Source organism: Molossus molossus, unplaced genomic scaffold, assembly GCF_014108415.1.
Source record: "Molossus molossus isolate mMolMol1 unplaced genomic scaffold, mMolMol1.p scaffold_m16_p_13, whole genome shotgun sequence".
Taxonomy (NCBI): domain Eukaryota; kingdom Metazoa; phylum Chordata; class Mammalia; order Chiroptera; family Molossidae; genus Molossus; species Molossus molossus.
In genome coordinates, this window is record NW_023425348.1 from 52514266 (window position 1) to 52529388 (window position 15123).

At 46.4% G+C, this 15123-nt stretch overlaps 1 protein-coding gene across 3 annotated transcripts in view; it reads right to left on the reverse strand.

Annotated features, from left to right (window-relative positions):
* Positions 1-874: 874 nt before the first annotated feature.
* Positions 875-15123, reverse strand: part of SCUBE2 (signal peptide, CUB domain and EGF like domain containing 2) — a 64245-nt gene continuing 49996 nt past the window's right edge. For 2 of the 3 annotated variants that reach the window (XM_036258065.1, XM_036258064.1), the window contains 7 exons: positions 13288-13458; positions 11333-11500; positions 10473-10634; positions 9644-9841; positions 8135-8287; positions 2494-2573; positions 875-1637 (listed from right to left, as the gene is read on the reverse strand). In XM_036258065.1, coding sequence (XP_036113958.1) covers positions 1485-1637; positions 2494-2573; positions 8135-8287; positions 9644-9841; positions 10473-10634; positions 11333-11500; positions 13288-13458 — 1085 coding nt within the window. In that variant the 3' untranslated portion in view covers positions 875-1484. The remainder of the gene's footprint in view (positions 1638-2493; positions 2574-8134; positions 8288-9643; positions 9842-10472; positions 10635-11332; positions 11501-13287; positions 13459-15123) is intronic. The other variant, XM_036258066.1, reaches the window with a different exon arrangement.

Below are 15123 nucleotides of genomic sequence, written 5' to 3' on the forward strand. Positions count from 1 at the left end.
TTTGATATAAATCTTTTTTATTTACCGTAATGAGATTTTTGCCTATGGATTTAAAATTTTAAAAATTCAATAATATTGAAAATTCAAGTTCCTGTGGGAGAAAATGATGGTGGGGCCCGCTGTGCTCACTGAAAGTGAGATGATTCTGAGGGACCTGGAGGCCAGGATTTGTGTAGCTGTTTCTAGCAGTGCTGTGACCATTAAGAGGTGAGACCACCTTCAGCCGTGCTTGTTCATGTCCTCGGAGCTGGGTTGGTCTCTGACCTGGGACAGTGGGGAAGGAAGGCACACGTAACAGCCTGGTCTGCACTGTGTCCTACCTGGACCTCGGATGCCTGGAGTGGGTCCACTGTGGACATAGGTCCCTTGGCAGCCCTGACTCAGGGTGAAGGGAGATGATTCTCATCCACCAAGGAGACCACGTCTGACCGAAGGCTCCAGGCCCTGACACTGCTCAGCAGAGGTCCGAAGGCGTGGCTGGTGTGGAAACCAGCGCTGTGTGTTTGCGGCGGCTGGGAGCTGCCCACGGGGGAGGCGTCAATGGGCCTACGTTATTATGTCGGACGAAGTGCTTTGTTTTCATCTTTTCAGTTCTAATCCTTTCTGCTTTAAGTATTTTACTTTTACTTTTATTTTTTGTTACTCCTCGCCTGAGGATATTCTTCCATTGACTTTTTTTAGAGAGACTGGGAGGGATGTAGGGGGAGAGAGAGAGAAACATCAATGTGAGAGAGAGACATCGACTGATTGCCTCCTGCACAGCCTTGGTCGGGCGGGGGAAACCTGCAACCCAGGCAAGTGCCCTTGACTGGAATCAAACCTGCAACCCTTCAGTCCTCAGGTAGATGCTCTAACCACTGAGCAACCGGCCAGGGCTGCTTTAAGTCTTTTTTAATGAACTCGAGCTCCTGGGATCAAATGTAGGTCACACAGGCGGGAGGAGAAGGCTGTGGAGACACGGAGTCCTCCCAGGTCTCAGGTGTGGGGATGGTGCCTCAAGGGCTCTCCCTCCCTCCCTTCCTCCTTTCCTGCTCTGCCTGGCCAGAGCCTGCTCCTGGGCGCACAGGGCTTCCTTACGGAGGGCTGGGCTGGAGGAAGCTGAAGTTTCAGACAAGGCAGCCCCTTCCGCAGCTTCCTTTCCATCACAGCCCTGTTGAGGAGGAGTGAGAACCAGGAAGGACAGGTGAATCTCACCTGAGCTGACTGAGGTCCAGCTCAGCCAGCCCTTGACGTATCCAACACCTCTGCCTACAGCCATGAGAAGTGAGTGGGACTCAGAGCCATTCTCAGTCCACATCCACAATGCTGGGAAAGAAAAACCAAGTTCAATTTACCAAAATATCTGTATTATCTATAAAAATTAAAATCTAACGAGTCACTGCTCCTGGAGGCAGCGGTATCCAACGAGGCTGGCTGCAGAAGCAGACAGCTGCACCCCGCCAGCCCACAGGCGGAACTCGGGCCGGAGAGCCCTGTGGGCAGACTCATTTGTAAGGCCTCAAAAACCTGGACACTTTGGAACGTAGCAGTCGGATGAAGGATCTTGGAAACATCTCCCGGGACTCCTGGGCTGTGTACTTGAAATAATTCTGGGGGTGGGCCAGGACATCAAACAGCGCCTTGATCAGTTTCTTATCCTAAAAAGAACAGAGTTTTTGTTACTGGGCCAAATTATTTAAACATTCCGACATTTTGCCAATGGAACTATAATGGCTGATTATCTGAAAAACACTTTGTGAAAATGGTTTCCTCTAATTTTTTTCCCCAGTTTGTTTGTTTATTTATCTATTTATTTATTTTTAGAGAGAGAAGAAGGGAGAAGGAGAGAGAGATAGAAACATCAATGAGAGATAATATCAATTGGCTGCCTCCCATATGCCCCCCACTGGGGATTTGGCCTATAACCTGGGCATGTGCCCTGACTGGGAATTGAACCGGTGACCTCTTGGTGCACGGGTCAATGCTCAACTACTGAGCCACACCGGCCAGACTACATGCATGTATTACTTTTATAAAGGAAAGTTTAATACATAAAAAAAAACTGTTTTCCTTTTCTAAATTAGATGAGATACAACTTTGGAACTTGGGGAATATTTATTTGATTAGTGATATGGCAAGTGTTTATTGGTAAATACTTATAAGTATATAACATTTGGTGAATTTCACCCTTGAAGGATAAAGAGCCAAGCATCTTCAACTCTTTGGAGAATTCACATGAAAGCACAATTTGCTGCAGGCTTGGATGTATGATGAACAAGGTTCCCACTGCTCCTCCAAATTTAAAAATACAACTTCACTTGACAGCATTGAAGACAGCCTCCTGCATTTTTTTTTTTTTTTAAACTAAGTCTGGTGAAGCTATAAAACTGAACTCAGCCCACAGCAGGCTCCATGTCTGAAAGGCAGCCATATGGACCAAAAGGAAAACTTCCTCCGGGGGGTCCTGGGGAGCCCTGGGGATGACTGCTGAGTCTACCTTAAGTACATACTTACCTTAAGTATTTCCTGATGGTTCTCAGACGCATAGAGCCTGCCATCTCGAACTATGTCTTCAATGAGGTCCTGGTAATCCTCTGTTGGAATAAAGAACATATGTTGCATTGTATGGTTTAGTTATTTTCCAAACTCACTTTCCTTTTTTTTTTCATAAGGTTCTCAGCAATGCCCCTCTGCAGCTGCTGTCAGAACGATGACCACTCAGATACTGAGAAGGTGATCGGAAGAGACCTTCCACAGACTCCCTGGCCACAGCCTCTCACCTGCCAGCACCTGCATCCATCTTTCCTGTTCCATCAGCCCTCACGCCAGCCCTCTGCGTGTCCAGTCAAGGCCCATCCCCCACTTCGCTCACTCTCCGTCTTCTCTCATCAAATCAGGGCCACTGTTCCAGTAGTTCTGCCCTTTCTTCCCTGGATGATAAATTTTTCTCTCTTTTCCATCAGCACATAAAGATGCTGTTATGTCTCCGATAAAAAGAAAGTTCCTCTCTTGACCTCATTTCTCCCTCCAGCATCCACCCTGCTCCCCTTTGCAGCAAACTCTTTGAGAAAATTGCCAACGCTCACTGTCTCGGATCCTTCTTTCTTTCTCTCCCAAACCCAGTCCACTCAGCTTTGCCCTCCACCACTCCCTGAAAACCACTTGTCGAAATCACCAGTGACCTTTATGTGGTTAAATCCCCAAGGTCAACCCTCGGTCCTCATCTTCTTTGATGTCTCAGTAGCATGTGACCCAGCCAGTCACCCCTCCCTCTGACCCACTTCTTTACTCAGCTTCCGGGACCCCACGCTCTTTGGTTTTCCTCCTACCCCACATGCTGCTTCCTCTGAGGCTCCTTCTCTTCCTGTTCACTCACTCCCTGCTGAGCACACCCAGGCTCATGGCTCTTCTCTCCCTCTCCACTTTTCTCCCTTCTCCCTTCCTCTCTTTTTCTCTCTGTCCTTGTGTTATGTAAAACAATCAAGCTTCTTACCTATCTAGCAAGACTCTTCTCTCCCTTTTTTTTTTTTTTTTTTTGAGTGGGGTTAGGGCAGGGAGAGCTTGGCTGGGTGGAGAAGCTGTGTTCATTGGGAAGGAAGCTATGCTCATTTTCCCATTAATGATTTTGGGTCCCCACACACACTAAATGCAGAGCACATAGTGTGAGCCTTCTCCAAACGTAAACCCTCCTTCTGAGTCTAGTCTATTTCTCACAGTCACAATTCAAATCAAGCATATCCAAAGCACAAGTTTTTTTCAAATTCAAGGCCGAAAAAAAAAAAAAAAGCCTCTTTATATGCATATCAAACCAAATAAATCATAAGAACATCATTGGAACCATGTGGATAGAGTTCCTGAAGAAGTTTCTCCTAGTCAAGTGATGGTAAATGGAAATTAATAGTATAATTATAATAATTACTAGTTCAACACATGTACAGTATCACTTGTACCCTATTCACGTGGTATCGTCTTTTCCTTTTATTTCAATAAATATAAAATATGAGTAAGGGCTATGAATGAAAAAGAGGCACATACTGAACCTGACAAGCTCAGGGGAAGCCAGTGTGTCAGTCTTACAAACTCAGAGACCAAAAATAACCACATAGGATGGTCTCAACATAAAACTACTAACTAAAGGCAAGTTGTGGCAGGTAGTCCCATCGTAGGCCTGTAGCTTCCTTGACAAAGGTCAATCTTTACCTTAAGCAAGCCTGTCTACTGTCTTTTTGCATCTATGATAACATACCCTTGGAATGTCAGAGTGATCCCTTTGGCCAGACCCGTCAGGGTACGCCAGACCATGAGACCACAGCCTCTCATTGCTGTCTTGTTCTCCCTCATACCATCTCCATGTGCTGTCAATGCTCATTATTAACTGTCCTGTACGCACCAATGTAAAAGAAGTATCTGTCTCTCCATTGCACTCTTTATCCAATCTCAGAGATTCCCCTTCTGCTTTCTCCTGCCCCCTTAATCTACCACCAACGGATTTCATGTCTCCTCCTTTGATTGTAATGTATAAAATAAACTGCCATCCTGCAGAGCATTTTCTCAAGCCACTGAGATTTTGCTTCCTGGCAATTATCGTCAGTTTGACTTAAATAAACTCATAAAAATTCTCTAGAGGTTTGGACGTTTCTTACGTCGACAGGGCATGTGTTATTTATTTGAATCCCTCTGCTGCAGTCTCTACAGCATGAGCTTCTTTGGGTGATAGGCGTTCCCGTGGGGAACACGGTCAGTGCTGTGTTCTGCTGTCGGAGAGAACGGGACGGCTGATCACCGCTACCCACGTGCTTCCAGACCACTCTCTTAAAAAAAAATTTCCTTTGCTTCTAAGAACTACTGTGGTCTCCTCCTTTGCTCTAACTGTCCTGAGAAAAGCAGTCAGGTGTCGCAGGTAAAAACTTAGGTCCTGGAGTCCCAAAGACCTCTGTACCTTTGTCCTGCTGTGATCTTGGGACAGTTACTTAAATCGTTCAGCCCTAGTGACTTCGACTGTAAAATCAGGACAGAATCGTGTCAGCTGCCTGGGTGACTGTGAGGAATGCACTGTGTCAAGGCCCCTGGAGTGTGCCTGGCACTCAGTGATGCTCAATCCATGTCAGTCAGGACGACAGTCCCCCGTTCTCCAGCGGTCAGTGGGACAGTCTGCAGTGAGCAGCCTCGCTCGCCCATTCTAACTGTGATTTCTGTTCTACTAGGCTTGGAAATCAGATAGCAAACTTGCTGAAATCTATGTTTGTAAAAAAGAGATTAAGTAGGCTCTGAATGAAGACATACAAGACTCTATATGGCCAAAGGAGCAGTTTTAAACTATTGTCTACTATGATATGTGCAAAATACACTCTCGTGGGCCCAACCAGGGTTGCGTGTAATTTCACCTGGTTCTTTATCTGAATTAAAAAAAAAAATCAAGATGATTTCCTGTCACAAAAGCAGAGTTGAGAACAGCTAGACTACAGTATGTGAGCCTTGTGAGGCTTGTTCTGGAGTCTCCGTGTCCTCTTCTGGTTCCTTCCCAGTCCCAGAGAGAGGAGGTGGTCAGCTGGCTACTGTCCGGTGGATGAGGTACTTGTCTCTCAGCAAAGCCACATGGAGGCGTTGTGTCCACCTAGGAGTCTGAGACTGAGCCCTTGTCTTGGGTTTGACATGGTTTCAGGCACAGGGAGGATGATCCTACCTTTTGGAACATGTTAGAAAGAAATTATGTGCAATATTTTTTAAAAACCCATACAATATTGTCTTTCCAAAGGACCTGCTTTTGGCCCCGGTCTTACCACCTTCAGTGGTGCCCTATAAGATTAGATCTACCCGTCTGAGTTTGGCACTCAATGCTCCTTACAGCCTAACCCCACGCCCTTCTAATCCCATCTCTCATGGCTAAGCCCCATGCGTCCTACCAACTGCCGGAATCATAGGTCCCCACACAGGCCAGGGACTACATCCTTTGGCCTGTGTCATCCCCTCTTCTGGAATGTTCTTCCTCCGTTTATTTTAAGAAAAACTTAAGTGTTTTTGAAGACCCAAATCTCTTGAAACTTTGCTCTATTCTTTCCAAAAACTCACGTGAAATTAACTGCTGCCCCTTCTTCTATCCTCATACAGAGTTTTGTACATGGCTCATTATAGCATCTGAGACAACATACACTTGTTTCTGTCACTAACCATGTTGTCTTCAGCACTTAGTCCAATGCCTGACACAGTGGATGCTCATTAAATATTGGTTGAATGAATGAATGAATGAGTTCACAAATGAACAGATGATTCTTCCTCCACTAGATTATAAGGTTCTCCAGGACAAAGTCCAGTTTGCATTCCTAGCAAATGTTTGTCAATCAAGTCTCAGAGCTGACTAGGGCCCCAGGGCTCACATAGGCCACCCCTTTATTTAACAAGATGAAAACGAAACCAGAGAAGTCACCTGATTTGCCCAAAATCACACAGTCAGTTAACAGCAGAGACAGGGCCAGAAATTGCATTTCCCTCCCTCCCCCTCAGGATTCCATTCAATAAAAGTCTTGATCATAATATGCTAATATTTATTGAGCATTAACTATGTGCCAGGCACTGCAGCAAGTCCGTTATAGATCATACCACTGAGCTCTTACATTAAGTTTAATGATTACCATCATTTATACACTAAGAAAATAAGGCTTAGAGATGGTAAATAACATACACCAAGTCACAGAAGAAATTATATCCAGGCTGGCTGCCCAACACCCATGTTCTCACCCACCAAGCTATGCTCACTTTTATTTTATTTATTTATTTGTTTATTTTGTAGTTCTAAAAATATGTAATCTTTATTTTTGTTCAATTATAAAAATCAGATGAAATACTAGAAGATAGCATGATAAAATGTTACATATTTTACTTTACATTTGTTTAGTAACTTCAGCAGAATGTTGTCACATATATCTAATGCCTACTTGCCTATAAGGTAGGTTTAAAAAAAGTATTAAAATCCCTATGAAGTGCGGATAAAGGCAGAGATCCAAATGGCTTGTCTGGAGCCATACAATGAATTAGAAAATCTGCACCAGAACTTGTATCTCATTACTCCAAATTATATGTTTAGACTGAAACTGGGGAAACTATGAATATCTTATTTATAGTAGTCATTAAATATGAATGTGTACAAAAAACAAATTTCTTCAAAAACTGCTTACTTTCTTTTTTTTTTTTTATCCTCACCCGAGGACATTTTTCCATTTTTTGTTCAGGTAGAGTGGGAGGGAGAGAGAGGAACAGAGAGAGAGAGAGAGAAACATCGACGTGAAAGGGACACATCGAGTGGCTGCCACCCACACAACCGACCAGGGCCGGGGACAAACTGCAACCGAGGTACACGCCCCTAGCGGGATCCGAACCCGGGTCTCTCGGGACCGCAGGCTGACACTCTAACCGCTGAGCCAAACCGGCCAGGGCTGCTTACTTTCTTTTTTAAAAAAATATGTTTTTATTGATTTTATAGAGAGAGCAGGAGGAGGGACATAGAGAGAAACATGGATTGGCCACCTCCTACATGCTCCCTACTGGGGATAGAGCCCGCAACCTGGGCATGTGCCTGACCAGGAATCGAACCGGGAACCTCTTGGTGCATGGGTTGACATTCAACCACTGAGCCACACCGGCTGGGCAAAAACTGCTTAATTTCAAAGACAGTGATTATCTTATAAATAAATATTTCAAAATTTTGATTCAGTAAAAAGTGTAAGTCTGAGCACAGGCAATACAACTCTGTCAAAGAAGTTTGGTCTCAGTTCTGACTGACCTGTAGGAATAAACTAAATGTTAGATGTCTTTATTCTTTCTAGCCTAAGAAGAATGGTCTGTATTTGTAATCTTTTAAAAATAATGCTGATCTATGAATCTCTGCCTGTAACAGACTATCTCATTGATTAGCTTTTCTCTGTCCTGAGCTGTAGAAGGAAATACATGCTCGCTTTTATTTCTTTTCTAAAACATCGTTTCATCCTGGAGTCCGTGTCCCAAATGCCTGTTTAAAATTTGGCACCTGTGAGTCAGCGATGCCCTTTCCCCTTATCCTGCCTGATCTCTGAGCATGTGTGTGTGTCAGCAATCCACCAGCCGGCCCAGAAGTTGGTTCTGTTCAAAGCAGAGATGGCAGCCTGAGCTGCACAGCGCTTACCATCATATGTCACGTACGGGACCTGGAATCCTCTGGCACTGTTCCCCTCATTGGACTTAAACTGAATCCACAGCTTCTTTGATCTGGAGGTGAAGGCGATAGGGCGTTCATAGGTCTGGCAGGTCTCGTATGTTGTCACAGAATTGGACGAAGCTGCCAAGGGAAGTTGGAGGGGGTGGGGTTCAAGCCTCATCACTGAGTAGGCAGGCAATGAACACTCATCTTTTCAGATGCTCACACTGTAAAACAGTTTATGCTCTAGAGCTCTTCGGGCCCAGCTGAACCAGCATACGGGCCAAAGACCTGGAAATCGAGTAGACACATCTGGTGATGTGGGCCCCCAAGGGAGGCTGACTAAAAGGCCACGGCCAGGCAAACAGCAGCAGCCCAGGGTGCAGCGCTCAGTGCAGGAGCTGAGGAGGGGCCCTTCCATCAGAGCTGACCTGTCGCAATCCAGTAGCTGTCACCACCATCTACTGTGTGCTTCCCAGGACTGGGCAGTGTGCCACGTCCTTTATAAACTTTATCCCACTAGTCCTCTGAAAACCGTGGGACGTTCATACTGTTGTTACCTGACCAGGGTCACACAGCCGGTATGTGGAAAATTCAGGATTCAAACCCACACCTGACTTCAGACATTGTAACCACCAGCAAGCATAGCAAATACTTCCACAGTGGCTCCATGTGTCAGCATTTTTCTGCTTTACGTTTATGAACTGATTTATTTCTCTTGATAACTCTATGAGGTAGCAACCATTATTATCCCCATTTTTAAAAAATCCTCACTTGAGGATATTTTTCCATTGATTTTTAGAGAGAGTGGAAGGGAAGGAGAGAGGGAGAGAGAAACATGGATGTGACAGAGACACATTGATTGGTTGTCTCCTCCATGACCCAGACCAGGGTGGGGATCAAACCTGCAACCCAGGTACATGCCCTTGACCATAAGTGAACCTGTGACCCTTTGGTCTGCAGGCCGATGCTCTAACCAGTGAGCCAAACCAGCCAGGACTATTATCCCCATTTTAACAGATGAGGCACAGAAAATCCAGAATGTATGTCCAAGACCACAGAACCCTTAAGGGGTAGAGCTGGGCCTCAGATCCAGGCCTCCAGGCTGCAGAGCCCGCTTAGCACACTGCCTCCAACTGTGTGAATGGCAGTTTCCTATGGACCCTGGGTCAGGTGTCAGGATGGGAGGGGGTCATCTGGCTGGATCATGCTCTTGGCCTTGGTCAGTCCCCAAGCTATGAGTTGCTTCCCAGGGTGAGGCAAGTGTCTGGGGCCAGCAGTCACAGAGGGGAAGACTGACCTGCAGACCCCACTACCTCTGGGGTTTGGCAAGCGACCTCAATGTGGGGTTCTTGGCAAACTCTAAAAACTGCTGTCCCCTCTCTGTTCTAATACAAAGGTGACATTCTAGGCCTGGCTCTCACACTGAAAGCTGGGAGCATGCCATAAGGCTCCCCAGCTGGCTTTAGAAGTGGGGAGCAGAGGGGAAGCACGCACAGGTTTTCCGCATCACCAGGTAGTCTCCGCAGTCGTCCTCTATGGGCAAGAAGATCTCGGGGACCACAATCAAGATGCGGCGCTTGGGAGGTGGGTTGATGGTCCATGTACACTCGGTGTTGGCTGGGTAATTGCCCGGGTAGTTGGGGGATTCGATGTACCCCGTGAAGTCTCCCAGCTCCCCTCCGCACCTCCGGTCTGGAAGAGGAAAGGCCGTGAGTTACGAAGGCACCACAGTCACACTGCAAGGCCGCCGGCAGCTCGGCTGAGGAGAACTACTGCCTCCCTGTGGCCATCGAGGCCTGGAAATGACGCCGCCTGGGAGTGAGTGTCCTGTACCGCCCAGGGTCCCCTCCGGAAACCCCGCACACAACGTCCACCCCTCTGAGTCCAAGCACTGTTTTCTCCTTCACTTGAAAGCGTCAGGGGCAGGCGTTTGTGAAACAAAGGACAACTTAGTTTACCAAGCGCAAGTGTCAGGGGAACCACGACAGAACTCCCAGGCCTGTCAACGTGGGGAGAGCAGAGCCTAAGGCTCTGCAGAGGCTACCTGACCCTTTCCTAGGGTCTCTGAGGAAGGCATGACGGCCATTTCTTCCCTTTTCTCTCTGGTCAAGACCACGTTTATCTTTCAGTGGGAAAGAGAATTCCGAGTAGCTGTCGGTCAGTATGGGGCCAACAGGGTACTCACCTCTGGCACAAAAGGCAAGAAGCATAGACACTTGGTGCACACACACACGCATGCACGCACACACCCCACCCCACCCCAGGGTGGACCCAGGCACTTGCCCTCCTAATCAGAATTGCAAAGCCTTAGAGAGAGACCTACTTTTACACTGGGTTATGTTTGTGGAACCATCAAAGTCAGTCATAGTATTTCCTGGGCAAGAAACACAATTATTTTTTCCAAATTCAGGTTGGTATGTTCCTGCTGGGCAACGAATACATCGGTGAGTGGTGGTGTTGTAGAAATGTCCAGGTGAACATTGAACTGTGGGGTGGGGAGGGTGGAGAGAATGAAAAAAAAAAAAAAAGACTATTTTCATCCAGTGCAACATAAAAGGTTTCAGACTTAGCGTAATAAATTTTTATCCCAAAGGGAGTACTGTTTTCTTACTAATCTGGGGCTAATCAACACTTAATTCCCTAAATAGCCAGCTGGAGCAGGACTTGTGACTCATGTTGCTGAGAAAATGCAAAAGGAACGAAGCACAGGTGTATCTTCAAAGGGCCCATGGTCCGTGCTGTCAGGCGTAAACAGTCAGGACTCAGTCTTCCCGCAGAGCACACGAGTGCGCACTGAGGGTGCGGAACTGACACTGGTGTGGAGTTGGGTTTCTGCAAGAGGCAGCAGGAGCTAGGCCCTGGTTCAGGGGCGGTGCAGCGCTAGGTGAGGGCGTTGAGGTTGGAAGGCTGGGAGGAAGAAGCTGAGGAACCTGTGTGTACACCTGCTCGTTTCTCCCTGGTTGTCCCTAAAGTCAGCCCTGTCTGAAGGGGCCCAGATGGCAGGGGGGAGACCATGGCTGGGATGTCCCATGCTTCCTACACATCCTGCAAGGGTGGACAAGCAGGACCTGACCCGGCCACTGGGGCACCTCTGTGCTGGGCTTGATGGAAGCTTTATCAGACTCCCATGGTTCTCCCAAGGGAAATTCAGTTCTGGAAAAAGGCAAGCCGCCACGTCATCACCTCTGGTTTCACAGTCCTGGAAGGAAGTGGCTCCCAGGTGTTTGGTGGGGAGGCCTCCCCCACAGGAGAAGCAGGAAGTCCGGCCGGCTTCAGGCTGGAATGTGCCCAGGGCACAGAGCTGGCAGGGTGCAAAGCCATCCGCAGAATATTCGCCCGGTTGGCACAGACCTGGGAAACCAATGACCCTGGGTGAGCAAGGCTCACAGGCCAGACCCTTTCCCATATCTCTGCAGAGGTCAGACTTCGGGCAGGCCTGTTGCACTGTGCTGACCTCAGCTCCCATCTCAGGGAGAAGCCCTGTCCTGCCCTGCTGCTGAACCCGAGTAGGAGCTCATGAGTGCCTGATGTTTAGAGGCTACACAGCACAGTGCAAAGATGGAGACTAAGGAGCCAAGTGACAACTGCTTCCAAAGCAGGGGCCTGGGTGTGCTGCAGGCTTAGGACTGCAGGGAACTTGGGCAGCCCCTGCAACACAGAAGCGCCCAAAGAGAGGGTTCTCTCAAGTCAATGAGATTTTCAGCCCAGACATACACCCTCACCCAGCTGATTACATTCTAGTGATAGTTTTACCAACTATATTTACTAAATGACATCTCCTGACGCTCAGGTGTGTCCTGGCCTCCCTCAATCAATCTACTCAACCCAAGCAACCCAGTCCACATTGACAGAGGGACCCAGTGGCCTTACTTTAAGCACCTTACTGTATTTTTCTTTTTAAGTTAATGACAAGCACAGCCCAAAACAAAAGGATTTCTAAAAGTACATGTTCCTTAGGAATTAGCTTGTCATTGGCAAGATGCTATAAAAATCTGTTGTCTCTTGTATTCCTAACCCTCTCTCCTCTATTAATTTTCACGGTCTTCTTTCTACCCGTAAGTTAGAGATATAATGGCATTTAACAGACACAGCCCCAAAGGAGAATCTGGAGTCTGGCAGACCTGGCATCTGATTCCAAATCCTCTACTCCTTGTCTGTGTGACCTTGAATAAGTCACTTTAACCTCATAAAGGGATTCAACCACATGGAAAATTCATGTAATACACTTAGCATGATGCCTGGCATAGGTAAATATTCAATAAATGTTAGCAATTAGTATTACTACTACTAATATTCTTAGTACCTTGAATGTATCTTATAAGGTCACATACAAGTGTGAACAGATGCTCCGAAGTGCCTCCCTACCAACCTCACAGCCCAAAGATATGGTAGGAGTCACACTCAACCCGAGGACCTGATTTTTAAACCAGAAAAGGTGCTGCAGTTGAGTCTGGAGCCATTCAGGTGGGAACTAAAGCTGGTTTGGGGAGTCGCTGGAAGGAGAGGCAGGGGCTGCCCGGGGTCCTGTGCTCCCTTCCACAGACATCACCACGTCAGATCACACCTTCCACTGGGGCCCAGTGCCAGTACAGCTGGTCTTTCTTCCATATAATAAAGGAGCTGTCATTTAGTTTACTAAGAAAATAAACAAGAAGCCCACTGAACCTAAGTGAGCTTGGCTCCAGAAAACATTTTATAAGAGACAATTAAAAACTCTACACAGAGCTTTTAACAAAATAACCAGCTGGACACTTTTTAAAAATCAATCCACTATGAATTTGAGACCAAAGCTGGAAAAAGAATCAAAACTACTTTCTCCATTTGAGCGCTGGGAGATCACTCACTGTGATCTCAGGGTTTATTTACTTATAGCGAATAAAACATGCAATTGCAACATTTCCACCTTTTCTCCAGCCAGTGTATTCTATCAGATCTTCATTTGTTTATTCAAGTGAGCATGTCCCAGTCTGCGTCAGGCACCGAGCTAGGCACTGAAAAGCCAAAGAGGAACCCAACATGGCCGGGCTCGTGGAAGCCCAGGCACAGTGTGCACTGTCCCTTCTGACGTGCACCATGCCTTCTGTCCGAATGATGACATTAGAGACTGGAAGGGTAAGCAGGGGCAGGCAAATCCTTACCTCCACATTCAGACACATTCCAAGCTTCTGGGGTCTTCAGGGCCCCAGGGTTTTCTGGTCTTGGGCACGGTACACATGTGATCTGTCCTTCCTCATTTTGGAAGGTTCCATTTGGACAGACAATGCAGCGTTCCTGTGATCCATCATAATATGTCCCAGCCCTGCAACTGACTAGCCAAAGGGGGAAACAATCTGGTCAGTGAGGGGACGATGGCCAAGGAAGGACAAATGTGAGAGCTAGAGATGCAGAAAACAGATGGCACTGACCACACGCTCCCTTGTCCTAACCCCTCGAATACAGAATGTGCGGCACCTCTGGGTTCTCTGGGCATACCCCTCTATCGTGATCCCTGTCGCCCACCGTTAGAGGTGTTCACAGTTCTTCTCTCCCTAGACCATGGGCCCGAGGCAGGGATCACAGTGGTCCTAATTATTTTTGAGTACAAGCACTTGATGATTCTCCCTACTTCACAGGGCTACCACCAGGATGATAAAAGTTGAAAATCATTCATTGAACATAGGCCTAGTAGTGGAAGAACAGAGAAGAAGGTGTTTTTAATTCTGGTTGGTGGCATCCTAGAGGAGACCACATTTGTGTTGGGCCTTGAAGGATGAGTGGGATCTCCCCAGGTAGGAAAAGGGGCAGGTTGCAAAGATTCATGCAGACCATAGGAGAGGTGAGGGAAGAAAGGAAGGTTGGAAATGGATTGCAGAGATTCTTGAATGCCAGGTATCTGGATTTTATTCTGCAGGTAAAGGAGCCATGGAAAGGAGAGGAATACAACCAGAAGCTGTGTTATAAAAAGCTCACTCTGGTGGCTGTGGGGAGTGACCTCAAGGGTCTTACAGATAACTCTTCAAAATACTACACTTCATATTTGTGATACAATTAATACGTTACAAAGACTAAACCCTTGTCAATATCTCCTGGGAGAATAAACTGCAAGGAAATCAATAAACTATGCTTCTGATTATATTTCTGGTGTTGTTGGTGAACTACGGGTTTTTATCTTATTTTAGGATATGAATGTAAATACACTAAATTGAGTTCCCTATTATAATATACAAATACTATTGTCATAACCATCAAAATAACCTTTCTCATGGCTAAGATGTGTTCAGCACTTACAGTCTACGAGCTACCATGCCAAGAGCTTCACACTCATTACTGCATTTATCCCTAAAATCAATGGTAAAGAGCCCTAGCCGGTTTGGCTCAGCAGTTGGAGTGTTGGCCTGTGGTCCAGAGAGACCTGGGTTTGGTTCCCGCTAAGGGCATGTACCTCGGTTGCATTTTATCCCCAGCCCTGGAGGCAGCCACTCGATGTGTCCCTTTCACGTCAATGTTTCAATGTTTCTCTCTCTCTCTCTCTCTCTTCCTCCCACTCTATCTAAAAAAACAAACAAACAAAAAAAACCAATGGTAAGGAGTTAGGTGCTATTATTAACTCCATTTTACAGAAACACAGACTTAGGGACCTTAAATAATTTGGCCAAGTTCCCACAGCTAGTCTGTGAAATACACCTAAGGTGAGATCAAGAGCTTTGCGTTTGAGAGAGAAAAGGATCATTTAACAAAAATGCAGACAGAGTAACAATTCAAGAATTTGTCAAGGACTCTCTATGGGGCATTAGAGGAAGTGTGACTGGAATAAACACATTCTCTTTTATACTTCAGATACCAAGAAATAGAAAACAAGATATCACATGATAAAATTAGCTGTTATACTTCTTGCGTGTCTGTAAGAGGGAATATCTATTTTCATTCTATCCGACAAATGCAATCAGCATATATACTTTTAGGGATAAATAAGACAAAGTTCTTTATTTTCAGTA